General features: G+C 57.5%; 2 protein-coding genes across 7 annotated transcripts in view; both read right to left on the reverse strand.

The window, feature by feature from the left end:
* Positions 1–17,402, reverse strand: part of ARHGAP27 (Rho GTPase activating protein 27) — a 31,853-nt gene extending 14,451 nt beyond the window's left edge. Inside the window, exons 1-3 of one of the 4 annotated variants that reach the window (XM_044745804.2) lie at positions 16,856–17,402; positions 15,782–15,911; positions 13,787–14,464 (exon numbers count right to left, since the gene is read on the reverse strand). In XM_044745804.2, coding sequence (XP_044601739.2) covers positions 13,787–14,464; positions 15,782–15,911; positions 16,856–17,247 — 1,200 coding nt within the window. In that variant the 5' untranslated portion in view covers positions 17,248–17,402. Of the gene's footprint in view, positions 1–9,094; positions 9,317–13,786; positions 14,465–15,781; positions 15,912–16,825 lie in introns of those variants that run through there. The other 3 variants (XM_070483397.1, XM_070483398.1, XM_070483402.1) reach the window with 3 other exon arrangements.
* Positions 17,403–18,450: 1,048 nt separating this feature from the next.
* PLEKHM1 (pleckstrin homology and RUN domain containing M1) overlaps positions 18,451–21,914 on the reverse strand; it is a 46,388-nt gene continuing 42,924 nt past the window's right edge. For all 3 annotated transcript variants that reach the window (XM_014849415.3, XM_044745800.2, XM_044745802.2), the window contains 2 exons: positions 21,393–21,550; positions 18,451–20,533 (listed from right to left, as the gene is read on the reverse strand). In XM_014849415.3, the coding sequence (XP_014704901.3) occupies positions 20,422–20,533; positions 21,393–21,550 (270 nt within the window). In that variant the 3' untranslated portion in view covers positions 18,451–20,421. The remainder of the gene's footprint in view (positions 20,534–21,392; positions 21,551–21,914) is intronic.

Consider the following 21,914-nt stretch of genomic DNA (forward strand, 5'->3'; position numbering starts at 1 on the left):
ATCTACCCGCCTGACCACCTGAGTCTGCCTCCTCCAGCCCCAGTCACCAAGACGCGTGCGCCTACCCCGCCTGTGAGTCCACATACACACACAAGGATGCCCGTGCCCCTCTCCTCCCCTCCAAGGACCCAGAGAAGGGGGACAGGAACTAGCTCCCCCAACTGTACCCTAAGAGCTTCCTCCTGGCCTCTCCTCTCTTCAGCCCCTCACCAGGTGGGTCTTCAGACCCTGGCCATGCACAACAGACACCACGTGTCCTGGGTAAGACACTGCAGCCCCTCCTCCAAGGCCTGGGGGAATACTTTGTCTCACTAACCCCCTCAAAGGTGCTTCCTCCCAGCCCCCAGGTGCGAGGCAGCACCCGGCCCACCCACCCACCCGCCTGAAGGCTCTCCCACAACGGCTGCTTGGCTCCCAGTTCAGGCGCTGACCCCACCGTTCCACCCTAGATCCAGCCCCTCATCTCCCATTCTTCCATATCAGTCGTCTCTCTGCTCTAGCCCTGGCTCTGCTTTCTCCCCTGGCCATGTCCCCTGACCTCTCCTCCCCTGTACCCACTGTGGGCATAGGACACGGACACCCAAGTAGTGCCAGGCATGGTGTGGATTTGGGGTGTGGGACACTTGGGGAGACCACATCCAGAGCAAGTCCAGGCCCTATGCCCCAATCTGCCCTCAAAAGCTCTACCATCACTCCCCTACCATCCCCTGGGCCCTGACTTGGAAGCCCAGAACCCCAGGGACAGACTAATCCCCCAGAGAGGCCTGGAGTCCTCACACTTGTCACACACATGATATATGACACTGCCCCCACCCTGAGGGCCAGGGACCACACACACACACAAGTCCCTAAGAGAGATGGAGCCAGGCCCAGGAGATGGCAACAGCCTCTATAAATTCCAGAGCAGCAGGAAACTCTGAGCCACCAGGGAGGAACTGGGTTGGGGAAGGGAGAGGGGAGAAGTGTGGGAACCCAGGCCCAGCACTGCCCTCTAGGTGGAATCGAGGGGCAGGTCTCCCTGTGGCAGGGACCAGGAGTGACAGTGTGGGGGGCTGGGAGCACAGAAAAGGCAGCCAGCACCCTACTTGCTGCTCTTCCCCAGTAAGAGCCTGGCCCCAAGCCTGGGGTCCCCCAGCGGGCTCTGGCCCCACACTTTAGGGACCAAGAAACCTCACACAGCAATGGCCTCCTCGTGGTCACAGAGGTGGGCTCCTCAGGCCTCCTGTCTGGGCCTCCCCTCCCCCGGCGAGAGGAGGTGGTGACCACAGCAGCTCCCCAGTGGGGTCCTCCTCCCTCAACCACACCCTCACTCCTCAAGAGGCACATGAGAGGGAGGTGACAGAAGCAGCCAGCTGCACATCACCCATCTCTCCAAAACCCTGGGAGGGGTATCGGGGCAGGAGCAGGTGCGACAGGAACCTCCTATCCGCCCTCTGGGGCCAGAGGCAAAGAAATGCCTGCACACCAGATGCTAGAGCCCAGCGGCCAGCTCAGGGGGCTGGGGAGGGGACAGGACCTCCGGGCTGACTCTGAGCCTGCTCCATGCCACCTGGGTAGGGCGGAGGGAGAGTGGGAGTGAACTGTGATCTTTGCCTCCAGGGCTCAGCCGTGTGTACAGAACCTCTGCTGCCTCCGCTGTCCTGGCATCCGTCCCTCCCCTGAGCACGCCTTCTCCCGGACAGAGTCCGGGCCTCACTCACTCCATATCCACCCCTAGCCCTGAGTGCTGCGCCCACCTACGCGCAGCGGGGAAGCTGGGGTCACCCTGCAGAGTCGGATGAGACTGGTTTGGGCTGGGGCCTGGCTGAGGCATGCTGTGTTAAGGCCCAGGGGGCTCAGTGCAATTTTATCCCATGCAAGGAGCGAGAGATGCCAGACCCAACGGCCTAAAGTGAGGCCCTTCTCAGGTTTGGGGCAGAAGCTTCACTGGATTCAAAGGAAAAAGCCTGAAGCAGGAGTCCAGAGACCTGGTTTATTGTGTAGACTTCTCTCTGAGCGACCCCTTGAATCTCTGGGCCTCAGTTTCTTTATCCATAGAATGGGCTGCCCATTCTCTCCTCCTAAACTGGTTCCTGTGAAACCAGTTGGTTTCTGAGAAAAAGCTGAGCAGGCACCTGAGTTCCCACAGCCACCAGGACCTGGGGAAGAGAGCCGGGCCACACTTCTGCTTTTCTGGCTCTGGGTTTCACTTGAGTGCCCCTGGCTCCGGACTCTGCCCCCAGCCTCCTGGTGACCTCATGCAGCTGCCTGCTTGGCCTGCTCCTCCAGGGTGCAGGGTGGGGTGGAGCCGGGGGTGGAGCCCCTTCACCACTCACACCCCCTGTGCTGTGAGTAAGACTGGTAGACACGCAGGAGTCTGCTGCTGGGCCAGGAGAAAGGGGATGGTCTGTCAAGGGACCTGCCGGCCAGCAAAGGCCGTGGTTACAAGCCAACCTGGGGAGGTGGGAAAATGTGACAGGGTCATTACCTTCTGCCCACCCTCTCAAACGTATCCGCACCTGCACCCACCACTCCCTCCCCCAGTGGAGGGCCCAGGGTCCCTAGTCCAAGCCAACCTCCCCATCCTGGGCCCGGGGGACCCTCTTACCTCTCACTTGCTTACCTCAAATCTCCAACTGTCAGCCCCCTGGCCCCCAACCCCACGCAACCGCCTCTGTCCCTCTGGCTTTTCAACAAGCTCGAGGTCTCTTCATCGCAAAAGTAAGTGTGTGCGCCCCTGGACCCAGCTCCCCCTTTCTCGTTTTCAGATCCAACTGCTTGAGGCATCTGTGCACCCACCATCTCGCTGTCCACTCAGTCGGACACCCAGCCCAGCTCAGGTCTCCCACAACTTCCCTGGTGACAGATTCGGTCTTTGTCTGGCCTGACTCCTCTCCTGTGCTTAGTCCTTACAATCCTCTCCGTCCTGGGCGGCCTCTGCCTGGGGCCTCTTGGTCTGCCTCCTCTTCCTCTGGCTGCTCCCTCTCAGCTCTTTGGGCCCACACTCCTCTTCCTCTGCTCAACTCCTCCATGCTTGAGGTCTCATCTTTGCTCCTCACTCTACGGTCCTGGGGAAGCTCAACCGGCTTTATTAGGTTGACACCTCACAACTCCAACTCCAGGAGCATGAATCCAGCTGCCCACCTGGACGTCCTCGGGACACCTCAACAGCTGCGTGTCTCACACCCAGTTCATCTCCATTCTCCTCCTTCCCCCCATCTCAGTGTCACCTCTGTTACTCAAGCAGAGACATGGAGTCATCCCTGATTCCGGCTTCCCCTGCATCACCGTCACGAAGCCCAGGTGACCAGACCCACCCAAGCCTTTCAGACCTATCAGTCCCCCAGGGACACAGGGGTCAGAGGAACACGGGGACACCACCGCAAGAGAGCAAACCTGCACATCTGAAATAGACGTTCCTTGGAGCAACTGGCCTGGTCAGGGCAGAAGGAAAGGGAGGGGCTTGTCAAGAGAGATTTAAGAGACAATCAGCTGCAATGCACGGCCTTGACTGGATCCTTCCTGTTCAAAAAACTGGCTCTGAGAGGCTTGTTTTAGGACAGTGGGGAAATTTGATGAGGCCCGGGTCTTAGATGATGTTAAGGAATCAATGTTAATTTTGTTAGATATAACAACGGTATCATGGTTATGGAGAAAAACATCATTTTTAAGAGATTCATGCTGAAGTTTTTAGGGGTAAAATATGATGAAGTCTAGAATTTATTTTTTTTTGGCAAAAAAAAAAAAAGAAGATAGAACAAACATGACAAATAGTAATTGTTAAATCTAGGTAGTAGGTATAATCATATTCATTTTAATATTCTCTTTCCTTTTTTGTATGTTTGAAAAATTTCATAACAAAAAAATAAGAAAAATATCTCCCACACGCTCTTTCCTTGTTCCGCATCCTCAGTGTCGCTCCTCTACAAGGCATTCATTATTTCTTACCTGGACACAGATGGGCCCTTCCAGCTCTTCCCTACTCCCAATGCACCTGAGACAAAGTAATTTCTCTCTCTTGAAGATGCAGCTCTAAGGCCAGGGATTCTGGAAACACAGCAGCTTAAACCCACCCAGCTTCTCCTCTTCTCCCAATTGCTACCTTCTACTGCCCAAGCCAAGCCGGGGGGTGGGGGGGTGGGGAGGAGCAGGACTGGCTGGCACAGGTGAGGGTGCCTGAGACAGAGGCTAGAACTTCGGAAACCCAGGGGGCAGACTGGGCCTGTCACAGGACCCTACGGGGAAGGTAGGGTGACCGGCACATGAAATCCTTTTCCCTTAGGAGCTCATGGGAGCTGAGCAAGTGGGCTAAGCCCTCTCTGATGTTAGGCTGGAAGTGCCAAGGAGGTGGAAGCAGGGAGAATGCCTGCTGGTGTCTTAGACAGCAGAGGCTGGCCGGCCCCACAGGCCCACTGGCAGAGACCACCTCTCCTCTGCTCTAGGGCCCCCACCAACTGGGGAACACCAACAGCTCAACCCCAGCCCTGGTTTGCAAAGACATCAACTGCACTCCTCTGACAGCCCAGTGTCTGGAGAGAGGGAACAAACAGAATGACCAAACCAACTACTGCTATCAGACCCCAGTATAGTGGGACCAGGACACGCTGAAGGCGCCATCACACATCATGGTGGGAAGAGGAGCTTGTCAGGAAGAGGTGACTGGACAACTGGGTGGTCGTCCAGAAAAAAATACTCAAATGTAGGTCTACATCTCACTCTGTCCACTCCGATACACCCCCAAAGGATCAAAGGTTTAGATGTAAAAAGTGAAGCCATAAAAATACTCAAAGAGGAAAATACGAGCAAAATTCTACATTTTTAAAAAAAGGCCTTTGTAACAAAGATTTAAAATCTAAAAGGATAAAATAAGTGATTTATACATTTGACAACATAAATGTATTTTAAGAATTCTTGTGTGGCCAAAAAATTCAATTAGCAAAGTCAAAAGACACACTTGGCAGGGAGATTACAATTCATGTAATGGACAAAGGGCTATTTTCCTATTATAGAAAAACCTCATAGAAATCGATAAGAAAAAGATCTATAACTCAATAGAAAAATGGGCAAAAGATATGAACAGACCATTCACAGAAAAATGGTCCTGAAATACAGGGAAAGATGCTCGCTTTCACTGGAAAGAGAAATGCAAATTCAAGCTAATTTAAGATAACATATTTTACTATCAGATTGGCAGAAAACAAAACTTTGACAACACTCAGTTGGCAAGGCTGTGGGGAAATAAGCCCTCTCATTTGTGTTGGTGGGAGAGCAAATTGGCATAAACCCCATGGACAGCAATTCGGCGATGTCTAACAAGTATCTATCATTTACTCTTTGACCCCGCAATCCTACTTCTGGGAGTTATCCTCAGTTTACCTGCACATACGTGGAAGATGATTTATTAAAGCATTGTTCGTAACAGCAAAAGATGGGAAACGATCCAAATGTCGATCAACAGTGGACTGGTTAAATGAATTATGATACATCTCCACAATGGAAAACCGCACAGCTATAAAGAAGGAGACTATGCACAATCTCCAAGATACATTGTTAAATCACAAGGCAAAAAAGAAACAAGATGTTCTCCAAGATACATTGTTAAATCACAAGGCAAAAAAGAAACAAGATGTTCTCTAAGATACATTGTTAAACCAAAAAGGCAAAACAGAAACAAGATGTAGGACCATGGGTCCCCACATACTACCTTTGTGTAAGAGAGACAGAAAACCAAGTAATCAATTGTATATCATACCAGTTTGTATTTGTACAAAGCAACTCTGGAAGAATAGAGAAAGAATTCATAAAAGTGGTGACTTCTGAGCTGATGGAGAACAGCATGGAAGTAGGGGTGTGAGAGATTCTTTACGACACACTTTTAAATATTGCTTTGATTTTTAAAAACCACGTAAGTATGAACCTAGTTTAAAAAATTCAAAGTTCTTATCCCTAGAGGAGCAGGGAAATACAGCTACAACTTGAACAAAAAATAACAAGGCGATTCAAGTAAAGCACAAAAGAAAAACATAAGGACTGCTTTAGAACTGAAAAGATATCATTGTACTACTAACTGAAGAAGATAGTCACTCTAGAGATTCAAATTTGTGGTCTGGAAGGTCAAGCAGAAGAAATACCTCAAACCTCAGAAGAAAAGCACATAGAGACAGAAATAAAGAGGGAAAAGATAAGAAATTGGGAAATCCATCAGGAGAGCTAACTTGCAAATGAAAGAAAAAGTGAAAGAAACGATAATGGCACAGCAGATAGATTTCTCTAAGCTGATGAAAGTCCAGAGTCCACAGCCTGAGGGGGTTCTGTGAGTTCCCAAGGGGAGTGTGGAGAAAGGAGTCCTCACCACGGCACACCCTGTAGAATAGGTTTGATTAGGAACCCCAGGGAAAAGGAGAATCCAGGAACGAAATGGATAGTGTAGGAGGACAACAGAGTAGGAGGGAGAAAAAGGGATCCATAGCAACCTGCTTGAAGGGAAAAAGAAAACCACAAGGTAAACCCATAAATGTAAAATAACCCATCAGTAGTAAGATCAAGTCCAGTGTATCAGTTGTTAAACCAAATGTGAACTGATTCAATTATCCCATTAAAAGACAGAGTCAGCTTGGGTTTAAAAATACAGTGATATGATACATTCAAGAAATACACATTAAAAAAATGATAATGGTTGAAAATAAAAGGATCCTGAGAGATACCAGGGAAACGCAAAAAAATAAAATAAAATGAGATGAAAAGTAAGAGTGGCCATATTAATAACAGAAAGATGGGATTTCAGATTAAAAGCACTAAGCAGGATAAAAGGGGACACCACGTAATGACACAAAGCACAGTTTGTGATGACAGAACAACACAATCTGTGTGTTCCCTATAGTAGTCAAATATAAAAAGACAAACTATTAAAAATACAAGAACTTTATAGAGAAAATTTGAGTGGAAGAGTTAATAAATCTCAATCAGAATCAGAATGAAAGACAAAAATAAAAAAGAGAAAAAAGAAATATACAAAGAAGTGCAAGTTTGAAGAATATAATAAATAAACTTGATTTGATACATATGGAAACTTACATCCCTTAAATAGAAAGTGCACATTTTTTCTATGTCTATGAAAAACTTAGGAAAATCATTTACTTGGTCACAAAGAAATCCACAAATAAATTGAAAAGTGGAGATTTTATAAATCTAGAAAAAGTAAACTATAAAGTGGCCCAAATTAACCGGAGATCTAGTGGGAAACTTGCAAAGACCAATTACCATTGATGGGGAAAAAAGTCTGCCACTGAAAAGGCACCAGGTCCAGAGGGCTTCACGGAGGAGGCAGAATTGTAGAAACCTTTAGGATTCACCTCTAACATCACCTTCCTGGTGAGGAGGCCAGCCTAGATTTCCCTCTGGCTGGTGAGACCCCAGCAGAGGGGCTCCTCCAAGTGCCCCCACAGCACCCTGCAGACGCATTCGCCACACCTCACCATAACCATCGGTTTGCCCGCCAATCTCTCCTCCTGGACAATAAGCTACCTGAGGGCAGGGACCGCACCTCAGTTTTCATTGCCTCCCAGCGCCCAGCACAGCCCCTGCTGTTGCCTGCATCAGTGAGCACGCTAAGCAAAGAATCACAGCATGGTGGTCAACACACCATGATGCCCCTCTGTCTGTAAAACTCCCCAACACACCGCAACGAATGGAAAGAAACCAAAATGCTCACGGTCATCAGATGGAAACTCCCCCCATTAGCCAAATGTTTGTAGTGGGGTAGTGGGGTTAAAGAATTCCTATGTGGGGAATAGTAATTTACAAATTCTGACAAGGCGAGGATTCCGGTTGTGTGGACCAGGAAGGAAGACGGCTGGGAGTATCTGGAGGCAGGCCCCTTCTGGCACCTCGGCTTCCTCTCTGGGCCTGAGTCGCTGGGCCCCCACGATGACATGGAGGCCTTGACCGGGCTCACTGCCCGGCCCACTGCATGCCGGGAAAGGAGAGGATGCAGGGCCAGAGCCCGGCCTGGGCAGAAGGGTCCTGCAGGCCTCACTCTGCCTAGGCAGCAGCTCTGGGAATCCCCTCACCACCACCTCCTTCCTCGACCTGAAAACAGGCCCCTGAATTTTAGAGAGAACTCCTACCCGCTGGGGACCCAGCCCTGGGAGCCCAGTTTTCCTTGACACCAACCAACATCGACTGTTCCCCTCCCCCCGACACTCTGGCCTGGGACCCTGACCACATCTGCTCATCAGCGCCCCAGTCGTGATGATGGACTTGTCCTGCCCAGGACCCGGCACTGACCAGCCATCAGGGGCTGGCATTCAGTACCGACTGCCGTCCCCTCCCACCACTGGACACAGACAGCTCCAGGAGGGGCAGAGAAAATAGACCTAGAGTGAGGCCAGCTGCTGGGGTTCGGGAAGGAAGGAGGGAGGCAGGCAGGCTTGTCTCAGGAGGCTGGGGGCGAAGAGAACCAGAGACTGAGAGGTGGAATGAGGCCCAGGCTCAGGGGAGACTGCCCAGGGGATTGCACCTAAGAGGTTGCTCCTTTCTGCCTTGAGAGCGGTGGGTGGGAAGGGCTCTCGGGTGGGAATGTAGGTGAGGATGAGGAATGTGGGTTGAGCCAGGTCATAGGCTGGGCAGTGGGGCTCTGGGGTCAGCCTGGGGCTGCAGGTGAGTCACAGGGAGGAAACAATCAGGCCAGGTGTGAAGGAACCAGCTGGGCCTCCCCAGGGCAGCTGCCCTCTGCGGAGGGTAGGGGGAGTTGTTGAGAGCAGGGAGTCCGGGCAAGGGGACTCACTGGATCCCCCATTGGCCTCAGCTCCCCAGCTCTTACCAGCCCCATTTTCCAGATGGCCCTCTGGCTGGCCCCAAAGGGGGATCCAATGGGTCCGTCCAAGGCCAGTTCCTTGATCTCAGTCACAGCCACCTGCGGCTGCCCTTGGAGTTTGTCCCAGAGAGTGGGTGCCAGGCCTGGGATCCAGAGAGGAGGGCGAGGTGCCTCACAGGGCCTTTTAGCAGGGGTGCAGGGAGAGGCTGGGTGGGGGCGGGGAGGGAGGGGACTGTGGTAAACTGCTGGCACGCCCCCTCTCCCCAGGGTCCCAGCTCCACTCCCTGGCAGGGCACTCACAGTTCGGGAGGGCGGAGGAGGGAGGAATGAGGTCCCGGGGCTTCTTGCCGGCAGGCGGCTGCTCAGGTGGGTGCCTCCCGGGCTGTTTGCATAAGACGCAGCGGAGCAGGCTGCAGCTCTCCCCTCTCGGTGGCCACTACCCGGCAGTGGGGCGGGCTCCAGTCCAGATGGCCAGCCTAGTGACCACACCCTGAAATCCCTGGGCAGGACGGCCCCTCGCCTGGGGCTGGGCCCTGCAGCCACTGGGGAGGAGTCTCAGAGGCTTCCCTGGGCCGTGGAGCACCTCCTCAGGTAGGGGGAGGGGAAGGAGGGGCCCTGGCTCACCCCACCCCTCCCTCCTCTGAAGCCTGAGCTTCTGCCCCCTGCTGGGACTTCTCATTCTCCTGCTCCGTCAGTGGCAGGTGGCAAGGGGAGGGGTCGGAACCCACGCCTCCTTCCCTGTCACCATGCCCAGGCCTGGGCACATACAGGGAACTCAGGAAAGTGAACACTTGTTTACCCTGGGTTTGTCTGTCCTTGCTGAGGGGCACAGGGTGGCCAAGCCTGAAGGACACTCAGGTGAGACTTCTGAGCCTGGTGGCCAGGGTGGGGTTTGTGGTCAGGAGGTCAGGAACTGACCTGGACAGAGCCGACTCCTGGCTGTGTGACCTTTGGCCAGTCACTAAATCTCTCTGAACCTTTCTTTGTACCCAGGGCAAATGGGGGTACCTATTCGTGACTTCTGAGCTGCTGGGAGGATGGGCTCGGAGTGAGAACTGACAGGACCATTAGCCCCTTGGGGAAAGGGATCATGTTGTATCTTACATGCTTTGTGTCCCCAGTGTCCAGCATGGTGACCAGCACACACCAGGTGCTCATTACTTGCTAGCTGAGTGACTGGTGGATGACAAGGCTGTAAACTGCCTCATCATTTTATAGGGTAAAATGCGTAGAGGCTCCTCTTTTCTGGATTGGGGAGGGAGGGTTCCTGCGTCTGCCGATTGTCCTGCCCTCCGTGCCACCCTGCTGTCCTTTTCCCTTGTCCAGTGGCCCATCAACTGAACACTGTCCCCACCCTCCCTGATGACCCCATGTCACCTCTATCCTCACCTCCTCGCCCTCCCGCAGAGGATGCCGGTCCCTCCCCCTCTGCATGGGCCCCTCCCTCCCTCCCTCTCCCTGGACCCCATCTCATCCCCCACTTCCTCACCATCCTCAGCCTCCTCCGCTCCTGCCCATCCCCTTAGATTTGGGGTTCGCCCTGGACCCCGCACTGGCCTCCGGCCACACAGCGTCTCTCCCTTCCCTGCCAAGCTTCTGGAAGTTGTCTACACTCTCAGCCCACATCCTCGCCTTCACTCCTCTGACCTCCTGCCCTCTGCCTTCAGCAACCTCCTTGACCAGCTTCTGATAAGGTGGCCGCTGACCTTCTGGTGGCCCCTTCTGATAAATGTTTGATGGTCTTTATCTCACTTCCCCTTTCTTCTGGATACTTCTCCTCAGCTTCTGGGCTAGCACTCTCCTGCTTTTCCTCCTTGTTCCCTGACTGTTCCTTCCTCTCGGCTCCTCTCTCCTCCCTTTGCCTGTCACCTCCATGTGGTGGCCCCCAGCCTGTCTCAGGCGCTCCTGTTCCCACATCCACACTCTCTCCACACCCACGGCCCCACCGTCACACACTGCGGGCGTTCTCCTGGGTGGCAGACCCAGGTTGGCCACAGCAGGCTCAGCCTCCTTCCTTGCCTCCCCGCCCCAGTCATGCCCGTGGTAAACAGCACGCTATCCGCCCAGGTGTGCAAACTGGGAGCCTGGAGCGCCTCCTGATTTCCCTCCCACCCCCCTCAGCCCATCAGCCACCAGGTCCCCATGAGTCTGCCTCCCAAATCTCCCATCATCAGCGCATGCCTGGGAGGCCAACAAGGTCCTCGGCCATTCTCGAAGCCTCAGCCACAGGGGCCTTTTCTCAACCCCACTCCCTTCTCTGCTGAGTGCCTTCCAGTGGCTGCAGGATGAAGCCCGTGGGCCAGAGCCCAGGAGGCCCCACTGGGCCTGGCCCCACCTGCTCCCACCCCCGAGCCCCCATTCCTGAGCCGTAGCTGCACAGGGTGAGGGTGGGGCTGCAAGGCCCCAAAGGTGCCACATCTTCTCACACCTCCACCTCTGCCCATGCACCACGGCCCCCGGCCCCCAAGTGCAGCTCCATCACAGACGGTGGCATGTGCCATGCTGTCCCCTCCTGCCAGCTTCCTGTCCCAGACAGTGAGCCCCCAGGGCTGGGGCTGTGCCTCAGTCACCTTTACATCTGAAGGTTCACCCGGCACTTGGCAGGTCTTCAGTCAGTTCCTGCTTAGTGACGAGTGAGCAGAGGGGCTGCTGGGACCTGCTCCTCCTGCCGCCTCTAAGGAGGGGGCTCACCTTTCAGGAAATTCCTTCTCTAATTGCCACCACCTTGGACAACTGAGAGCACAGTGGGGTTTCCTTCCCAGGACGGAACCAACTCCCCACCCCTGGAGTTTGTGGGGCTGGGATGTCAGAGGGACCCACAGCTGACACTTGAATAAAGCACTTCATGGGGAGGGTGCCATTATACCCATTACACAGGGGAGGAGACAGGACCAGAGACGCTAAGCCACTTGTCACACAGTGACATTAGGTCACACAGTGAATTAGGGCCAGAAGTGGGACCAGGCAGAGCCCCTCGGCCAATACCCAGACCTCTGGCAGGTGTCCCAGGTCCTCCCTGTGCAAGCACCATCCCCACTATCACCTGTGTCCCCCCATCCCACACTATGGTCACTGCTGGGAGCTGGAGGGAGGAGGGGCAAAGACACCACCTGGCAGTGACCTGGCTGCTGAGGTGATTTCTCTTCTCACGAGGTACCCGGATCTGGGGTTCTTTTCTCCCTTCTTTTTTCACCTCTGCCCTGGGCTCTGGGGTGGAGGCCCTTGGGTAGACCTGCAGAGCCGCGGCTCATGAGTAAGCGGGCTGTGGCTCCCCGTCCCTCTTCAATACACACTTTGCACACGCTCTGGGTCAGACCCTGTGCTGGGCGCGGGGGTTCAGAGGGCAAGGCTAGTTCCCCACTTCGAGGAGCGAGGAGCGCACCTCCAAGGCGCAGACACACACTCCCACCATCACCAGGACAGAAAATGTGGAGGGACCCCGGAGTGCGCGCCGGGAGGCTGCCCAGGAAACGGAGGGGCGCCGCGGGGAGGAGCGCTGGCATCCAGCCGTCCAATCGGGAGAAGCTGTCTGACCGGCTGGCAGGCGCGCGGAGCACAAGGACTTCCCCACCTTCGCCCGCTCGGATGGGTCTGGGTCCCCGTCCCCGTGCCTGATCGCCGAATGCTGTTCTCCGCCATGGCCACAGGGGGGCGACTGCCCCCTGCAAAAGGCGGAGCGAAGGCGGCGCAGACTTGGAGCGAAGGACACCCAGTTGGGACCCCAGCCAGTCTAGGTGCACCGCCCACTACGACCCAGGCGCTTCCACGCCTCGCCTCGTTGAAGGTGCGCAGCAACCCTAATCCTGAGGTATTATCTTGAGTTTATACACGAGGTCATCGGGGCTGGGGGAATTAAGTGGCTCGTCAGCAGCTGGCAGGTGACCCAGCAGAATCAAATTCGAGTCTTTGTAGCCTCAAATCCTGAACTCTCTGCACCATAACGGTGCGAAGACCCCTGAGCTCGCGGACGGACAGCATCCTTCCTCTGGGCATCCCAGACGCAGTCCTGGCACGTCGCAGGCATCAACGATTATTGTCAATTACATTAAGTACAAAAAGAGAAATCAGAGATTCGCGAGCTTCAGGGGCCATCCATCCACCCTCCCCTTCGGGCTAAACGACAAACTGAGACCCTGAGAGAGGAAGTGAATTGCCCACAATTACACAGCCGGTGGCAGATGTCAGAAGGGGGTCTGTGCGCCCCCACTGCCTCCCCAACCGGCTGCCTCTCCCTGAAAAGTTCCTAAAGTTGAAGACGTCAGGGCCGCCCGAAGGATTCTGAGGATGTTTTAAAAACGTGCTCTGTTTCGATTTCCCAAATTTACATACAGGGTTCTGACGCAAAAGGAACGCCCTCCCTCGAACTGGACTTCTTTCTGAAAGAAACCCCTCAAAAGTTTAAAAAGGAACTGAAATGTTGGAAGCAGCTAAAAGGGAAGCAGACTCCCGACTTTCACATCCATTATCTCATCTGACTCTCCAAACTCCCGTGAGAAAGGGAGGCAGGGAGAGCCGGCCGCGGGGCCACGATCCGCTACTGCACACCAGGCGCGTTTCGGCATGGTTCTGATTTTAGACGCACACACCTGCCCCAGGAGACGTGACGCCCCTCCCCAGGCCCGCGGCAGCACACTGTAAGCAGGTTTATTGGCACTTCTGCAGCAAACCATGACTATTCACACTAAATGGGATAAATGAAGGCCGTCCAAGGCCTCACATTGGTTCCTGACAAATTCTGCCGCCAACTGCGTTACGAAAAACCCTTGAGCTCCAGGGAGCTTTGGCATTTCGGAAGCGCAGATAAGAAATTGTGAGCCTGTACCACTCGCGCGCCGAGCTTGAGGAAAGGGAGGCTCGGCGTGAGGGGCGCTCGTCCCAAGTCGGCGGACACGCTGCTCCGCGTCGAGCCGGCCTCTAAGCCCAGGGGGGCTCGGAGCGCCCCGGCTCGGAGCGCGCACAGGCCCCCCGGTCTCCCCGCTCCCCGCGGCGTACCTGCTCCGGACGCTCGTGCCGCGGCGCGCCGCGCACGTCCTGGATGGCCTCGTAGACGTTCTCCGAGTCGCTGCGCGCCAGGGGCCGCGGGCACACCCAGGAGCCCGCCACGCTGCAGGCCTTGAAGCTGCCCGCGCTCCCGAGCAGGCCCGCGGGTGGCGCGGCGGCGGCGCGCGCCAGGTCGTCCAGGGACTGCGCGGGCCGCACGGGCGCCGCGGGCCGCGTGTACAGGCAGGCGGGCAGGCCGGGCGTCAGGCTGCTGCGCTGGGTCGCGGCGCCGCGCCGCGCAGGGCCGCACAGGGAGCTCACCCGGCCCCGGGGCTCGGCGGGCGCGCCGTCGGGGCCCGCGGGCGCAGAGGCGCTCACGAAGCGGTAGTCGTAGGAGAGCGGCTCCGGGGCTGAGGGGCCCGGCTGGGGCGTGGGCGGCGGGGCGGCGGCAGGGTCGCCGAGCGCCGGCAGCTCGCGCACGTACTGCGCGGGCAGGTAGAAGGGGCGGCCGCCCGGCTCGCGCCGAACATGCCACCAGTGCTCCGTGCTGCGGCGCAGCAGCCGGTAGCGCTCGTTGGGCTGGATGGCGATGCGGCGCCCGTCCTTGCCCGTGTACTCGAAGGGATGCTCCACCAGCACGTACACGTCTCCCTCGACGTCCGCCGCCATCGCGGCCGCCGCGGCGTTTCCCTGTGGGCAACAGGAGGAGGGGCAAGGATGTCAGGGCAGCGGAGGCCGGGAAGCGTATCGCGCGAGGGGGATGGATGAGCTGGGTTCGAGTCTCGATGCTGCACTCGTCCGGTGCGTTCCGGCCTCAGTTTTCCTATCTTTAAAACGGGGGACTTGGATAAAATAATCTCGAAGGTTCCCATTCTTACGCTCAGTGATGGAATTATGACAACCTTTTCATTCTGTGGCACTGATGATAAGATTTGAGCCTTGCTTCAACGCCTTAATGGGGAGATTGTGGGTAATACTGGTCCAACTTTACAGCGAGAGAAGCCTTGGCTCAAAGATCTGGAGTGATTGCCCTCGAAAAAGTCGACACCACATTTGCCTAAATGGAACCTCAGTTTCCCTGTCTGTGAAGTGGGAAGAACAGCCCATTCCGCCGCCCCGCCTCCGCCCCATGCCTCCAGCCCTCAGGGAATCCGCGTCCACAGCGCCTCTTCCCTCCAGGCGTTTGCGCCCGGGCCCGCGGGGTCAGGGGTTGGGGTGTGCAGGCTCTGGGAGGGGCCCCCGCGCCGCTCTACCCTGGGAGTGCCCCTGTCCCGATTAGTCCAAGGGCCTTGGCGTAAGGGCCCACGACTGCCAAGGCCGGGGAACCGGTTTTCTTGGTTTCTCTTTCCTTCCCCAGCGGCTCCACCACAGGCATGAACCCGGAGCCTGGCCCGCCCAGACCGGCCCGCACCGCCCCCTGTTCTCCAGCTCCCACCCCCACCTCCCGAGAGAGGCTCGGATCTCGGGCCTGTCCACCTGCTCTGTGATCTCCACATTGCCCCATGAAAGTGGCCCGTAGAGAATGCACGTTCACAGCGACTACCCGTGCGGTGTCCTCAGGGGCCCCCAAAGCTCTCCTGGAGTGGTTACCACCTCTCACCCCCCTCCCTGCCGGCTTAGCCTGGCTCCTGGTGTGTCGGGGGAGGGTCAGAGCCTAACTAAATCTGCCTGTGTCCCTCATCAAAGCCAGGAATTGGTGGCCTCCTCTGGAAGTGGCTGGTCCCTCCACACCTCCTGCCCCACAACGGTGGCCCGGGGCCAGCACCGGGAGCTCGGCCGCTTGCTGACACTGAGGGACGCGAGGAACAGGGTCCAGCCGCGGGCGCACAGCGCTCTCTCTACTTTCTTAAGCTGTCTTTCCTCGACGGGGGAAGGGACGTAAACTGAGTTACTGAGCACCCTGGGCCCTGGAGGCGGGGTCGGCGAGCTGCTTGGAGCTAAGCCAACAAGCCCCAGGGAGGACACCCCTCCTCTCCGCCTTCCTCTGGACCCCCGCGGCGCACTCACGTTGGCTGGGCGGCCTCGGAGCCCATGGGCTGGCTGGGCGGAGCCGGTGGATGGATGCGAGTTAGGTCCCTGCCATCTCCTTGGGCGGGGCTTCCAAGGGCTGGGCTGGAGAAACCCCGGGGAGCGGGAGCTGGCAAGGGGAGAAAAGAGAGAAGGAGACACTCAGGAGGGCTGTCCCCAACCCCCAAAGTAGCTGTGTCTGGGAGGGGTGAGGAGGAGCCTAAAAGAGTCGGCCTGGGCCGTTGGGGACATTGGGGGCGGAGCCGGGAGAGAAAGAAGGCATGAGGGAGGGGGCAGGGGCAAGGAGGGCTGCGACTTAAGGGGCGCAGGCAGGTTGCGAGCAGAGTCGGGAGACGGTAGGGTCCCGCCCACGCCCGCCCCGCCCCCACCACGCGGGATTTGTCGTCCGCGAGCCTCTGCGCCCCCCGGATGCGCTGCTCTGGGACTGCTCGAGCCGGGCGCCGTGTCTCGTCCGGGCGTTCCCAATCCGAGTGAGGCCGTTTGCACCCTGAATCACCACCTACGAGCCCTTTCCAGCCGGATTGCAGGCGCTACCCGCTCCGGGCCCACCTCCGCCCTCCCAAGGCCCTTTCCGGGCGTAGCACGGAGGGCCTGGAAAAACTCGGAGCGGGGTTCCCACGGTAGGGACGCCCACCGGAGCGCAGAGTCTCGGGCTCGGTGGGGCGGGGACCCGCGCCTCGGCTCCTTCCCCGACCCTGGCGGAGCGAAGAGAAGAGGAGGGATGGGAGGAGGGGGGAGGATCCCTGGAGCGCTGGGACGGACCGGTCGCCAGGAGGTACCCTGGGTCCACTGCCCGGGCGACGCGAGCCACAGCGGCTCCAACGCTTGGGTCGGCATGGGGACCTGGGCCTGGGCCCTTCCCGCCCCCAGACGGAGGGCAGCCCTTCGCCTCCACCCTCCTCCCGGGGCTGGGGGATCGGGCCCGCGCAGCTCCCGCCCCAGCGCGGTGCGAAGGGGAGCAGGCGCGCGGTGCTCCCTGGTGAGGACCCGCCACCTGCGGCACCCTCCCCCCCAGCTCAGCACCCTCCTCTCTGTCCGGCCCGGCCCCGGCACCTCTGGGTGTCTGCTCGCTGATCTCGCCTCCACTTGTCCCGACAGGCGCGCGTGGGCTTGGCGTCCGGCGCTCCCTCCTCCACCGCCCAGCTCCCGCGCTGCCTTGTTTCCTGTTCAACAATATAGCGAGGGAGGCACCAGCCGAGAGCGCCCGGCAGAACTTCCTCCCGGGCTGGGGCTGGGCTGCGGCTGCGAGAGACAATCCCCGGTGTCCTGGCTTCCTGTCCCCTCTGGGCCGGGCCAGCGCCCCAGGAGCAGAGACGCCACCCTCTCCCCCAGCACCTCCCGGGATCCTGGGCCACACCTGGTTGTCTCCCGGAGGTGGAGGCAGCAGGGCCAGGATGGTGGGGGGAGGGGGGAGGGAGCCTCCTCACCAACCTCTGGCCAGACATCCCTCCCACTGCTTGGTTCTGTGCCCCCTGCCCACCTCAACATCCTGGCTGGACTCAAGATCCTCACGTTATCTGGGTATCTCAGTTTTTTTTCCTGTAAAGGGGACAGTAACACCTACTTCACTGTTGATTGTTGAGATTAAATGAGATGCGCTAAGCACAATATATTGTTATTACCACGTTATTGTTATAAGGACATACATTAGTTATTATTATCTCTCCTTTTCTTATGACATGAGCGGTCCTCCTCTTTGGGGCTGGATTGAGGTCTCCCCCCTCCTTTAGGCAGGAGGGGGCGGGGACTTGTGTCCTCAGGCACCTTGCTGAGGATGGAGGCACCAATTCCAGAGGCAGGGCAGCACCCAGGTCATGCGCCCGGGCCCTCCCCTGGGCTTGTCTCTCCCCAACACTCCAACTGGGTTCCCCTCATCTTCCTGGAGCCCGCCACTGACTGCCGCCCCCCCCCCCCACCCCCCCCCCGGAGGTGAGGCCCTTGAGGGAAACTGGATGCTCCCTTGTGGGCTGAAAGGCATCTTCAAGGACAGGAAACTGCACACCTGAATGTCTTTCAGTCCCATTTTCCTGAGAATTAGTCTGTTTCCTTCTTCTGTCCTTACAGTGGGCAGTGATCGCCTTCCCCCTGTGGCCTCCTGGGCTTCTCCTAGAACTTGAGAGGAAGGCTGGCCGCAAAGTAGAGTCCACTTTGAGCCCTAAAACCATGATCCCTGACTAGGTCTTCTCAAACAGCCTGGCCCTGCTGAGCCCCTTCTCTTGCCCTGGATAACACAGTGGAAAATACAGTCCTGAGGTCTCACGCGTTCCAGTGTCAGGGGACTGTGCTTCGACATTTAAGGCACAGGAAAAAAGCCACCATGGTGGAATTTCAGGCATCAGCTTCAGTTGTTCTGTAGGAGTGTGTGTGAGTAACCCTCCCCACAGGCCCCGAATCCTATCCCAACGACTCCGAGGAGTGCAAGGATGGGATAGAGCCTAAGCATTGTTCCCTCCCCACCTCCCCTCTTCTCCCTGCGCAATCCTGGCACACAAGCCCCCTGCCTGCAAGTGTTTACCACTAGCCACTCCCCCACTACCCCTGTGCCCAGGGGTTGACTGACAAGGGAGTGGTGGCGTCTCAGATGGTAATGGATGGCCCATGGGTGCCCAGTCAGCAGCAGCATTAGGATTCAGAAGCGAGACCAGAGATTAGAAAGATCAGGTCTTTACTGCAAAATCATTCAAAAATCACCCGGCAGCAGTTCCTTCAATACATTGCAAAGCACTTCTCAGGGCCAGGGCCCCTCACAAGAAACAGTTTATTGCATAAAATGACATTTTAAAAATAGTGTGGGCACTACTGAGGTTCTCATCAGCTTTCCATTGGAGGTGAGGGAGTAAAAATCAACTCATCTGAAAGCATTAGCAGCTTTTGGTATGGGGAGAGGGTCAACTCTAATGCTACCAACCCCAGGGTGGGGGGCAAGCTCCTCTGGGGCTCGCTTCTGCTGCCCCCTAGGGCACCCTCTGGAATACGGAATATACTCACAGGCCCAAGAACGCAGGTGCGGGGCAACTGCGGCTCTAATCAGGCCACGGTTGTGGCGAGGCATTAATGCTGGCTATGGGGTGGGTGGGATGGGCATAAGGATCCACCTTCTGGTTTAGGAGGCGTTGACGTGCTGGGCACAGGTGCGCACCATCTTCTGTGATGGGCACAGCGAAGCTGTGGCAGCCCCCTTGCCCCCTCCGCCTTCCTACTCCTTCTCTTTCTATTGCACAACTTATCCAGCTCCACAGGGCTGGGTAGGTGACTCAGCAGCCATATCACCCCGAGAGAGAGGAGGGACAGGCAGTCTCCACCTGGGGCCCCCAATCCAAGCTGAGAGCAGACAGGAGGGCCAGAGGACCCCAGGGCTGAGCTGGGTCTGCAGGATCCCCGAGAGGTGGCGCAAGGCAACAGAGAAATCACACCCAGATTCCTCTCAACCCCCAAAGGTCTAACTATCACTTTGAAAACAATTCCAGGCTCCTGCCCCATCCCAAGACCCCTTCAAAAGGCAATCCTGCTCCAATGAAACTTCCCAGTCTCTGGCGGCGCCCCTCCTGGGCCAGTCCACTGAAACGGTGAATTCATGGCTTTGTAAACAAGGCGGAGCATCCTTCTGCGAGGGCGGCTCCTCACGCATGTCCCTGTGTGGCTCAGCAGTGGGGCCAGCACTCTTCGTGGAAGGACCGTGTGGGGCTCTCCGCCCTCTGTGGGCCCAGCCTCCCTCTGCCCCAGCAGGGCTTGGTCAGGCAGCAGCGTCCTGCCTGCCTGCCTGTAGTGGGAGTGAGGAGGGCGAGGGGCTGAGGGCTGGGCAAGATGACGACCCTTCCCTGGACCAAGGAAGGCTCAAAGTGCTGACAGTGCTGGTCTGAGTCATTGCCCTTCTCCTGCGGGGACCTAGAGCCCAGGCTCCAGCAGAGGTGGGGCTGTGACACGGAGAAGGGGGATGGGCTCTTCAGGTGAGGAGCACGGGGCAGGGGGTGAGGAGGAGGGGGAGAGGTGGACAGTGGTCCTCAGGCCTGAGCCCGCCGGCCCCACGGGTGGTTTGGCACATTGCACTTGAGCTGTCAGCAGTGGGTACCCAGTGAGGGGGAGGAAAGGCACCTGGACCAGCTGTGGGCTCTGTCCCCGCAGAGGCCTGGCTGCCCGGGCCCCTGCCCCCTGCAGGCCAGGCCCAAGCCCTTCCTGCATGTCTACTCAGGGTGAGGACGCCTGGACGTCTTGGGTGACTTGCGTAGGGTCAAGAATAAAAAAATATTTTCTGTTGTAATATGAAGGGAAAGAACCCACCTTAAAAAACTAGACCTTTTAATCAGGAATGTGGGGTTGCAAATGCGCCCCGGTCTTGTCTCCACAGTGTCTGAGCAGCCCTAATGGAGGAGGTGCCCGTCAGGGAGGTGAGCGGGGCTTGACTAGTGCAAAGCTCCCCTCTCTGCTCCCCCTCCGCCCTGGGACAGACGGGTGGGGGTGGGCACTGGGGGATGTCACCAAGGACCTCCGGGGCTTCCTCTGGCAGACTCATGCTCTGGTCACACCCGAGAGTCTTCCTGACAAGGGAGATGGCTGTGACACCTTGAGAGGGCAGCCTGGGCGGACGCTCCTGCAGCCCCGGGTGGGGACAGGAGGTTGGCTTAGGTGAGAGTGTTCCGCTCTTGGTACTTGCGCCGGCGGGCACAGCGGGGGCAGCCCTTCTTCACCACGGCCTGGCAGCTCTGGTGGAAGACGGTCTTGCATTCACCACACCTGGGAGAGAGTGGCAAGGGCTGCTGGTGCCAGTGGGCTGGGGCCACCCCTGGCCTGAGTCCGGCCAGTGCTCCTGACTAGAGCCCACTGCAAAGCTGTGTCCTACCTGCAGCCCGAGGCACGCAGGCACCACCTCTCCACTCCGGGACCAAAGGTTCCTGCACCGACACTTACCCCTAGTCCCACCCTGCATGCTCGTACTCTGTGCTCTGTTCATTCTCTAGAAATGCTGCTTGAAACTCATGGAATGGTTTCTTGCCTGTGTTTAAGACACTCAGGAGTTTAAAAAACTCAGTCCCAGATCTGTTCGGGGGCTGAATCCAGGCTAGGGGACACCTACTGAAAATGAATTAACACCCCCGCCAGTTCAGTTTTCTGCTCCCACACGGGTTGGAGCGGCAGCTTGGTGGATGCCTTTTTCCATTTAGAGGCTTCTGATAACATGCGATGACCGGGGACAAGAACGATCATTATAGGAGCAGAGGCAGCGGCAGGCAGCAGCCCCCAGGGGCCCACCTGTGCTGGGCCTTGCGCCAGCACTCCAGGGCAGTAACTCCCTTCCTCCCTCCTCAACCCATTTGTAGATGACAAGACTGAGGCCCCGACTCAAAGAGCCAGCAGCTGCCTCTTCTCTTGGAAGACGGATGCTTAGTAGAGGCAGAGGTTGTCCCCTGAGCTGGAATGGAACTGGCCATGACTGTCCAGGCGTCAGCTGCCCTGGACAACCTCACCAGCCAGTGGCACTGGCACAGAGAGGATGTTCAATATGTTCCCACACAATGGCGCTGGGCCTGCCTCCCTGGGACATCGGGGCCAACTGGGGTTGGGGGTGGAGCGGCTGCCTGGGTGTCCCACATACCTGACTGTGGTGTCAAACTCAAAGGGGAAGATAATGTCATGGTGGTGGCAGATCTGGCAGATGAAGCCGCGCTGAGTGCACAGGTCGCAGTGGTAAACGTGCTGGGAGGCGAATTCGATGAGGGCCTTGAGAAATCCTTCATACGTCCCCTCGGCGATCTGTGGAGGGCGAGCGCAGGCCGCCAGGCTTGTTAGGCAGCTGTCCCGAGGCTCAGGCTGCGGGTAGTGCGTGGCCTGCCCCGCTCCCGGCACCCTGCCTCAAGGACTCCTGCTGGGGAGAAGCTCCTTCCCACAGGGCAAGTACACGGCCCGAAGCAAGCTGAGCAAGGCGGGCGCCCAGCCCCTGGACGGAGGTCACCGGGGATAACTGGCTTGACAGATGAGACCCCAATCCACCGCAGTCTCCCTCGAGGAAAGAAATGTCCCAAACTCTCACTCCGGTGGCCTTTCCTCCCTCTGCCCTCCAGGCCAGGGACGAGTCCAGCTGAGGGAAGAACCCCTGGGCTTATTCCCGGGGGGCCAG

This window comes from Equus asinus, chromosome 13 (genome assembly GCF_041296235.1).
Source record: "Equus asinus isolate D_3611 breed Donkey chromosome 13, EquAss-T2T_v2, whole genome shotgun sequence".
In the NCBI taxonomy this organism is placed as follows: Eukaryota; Metazoa; Chordata; class Mammalia; order Perissodactyla; family Equidae; genus Equus; species Equus asinus.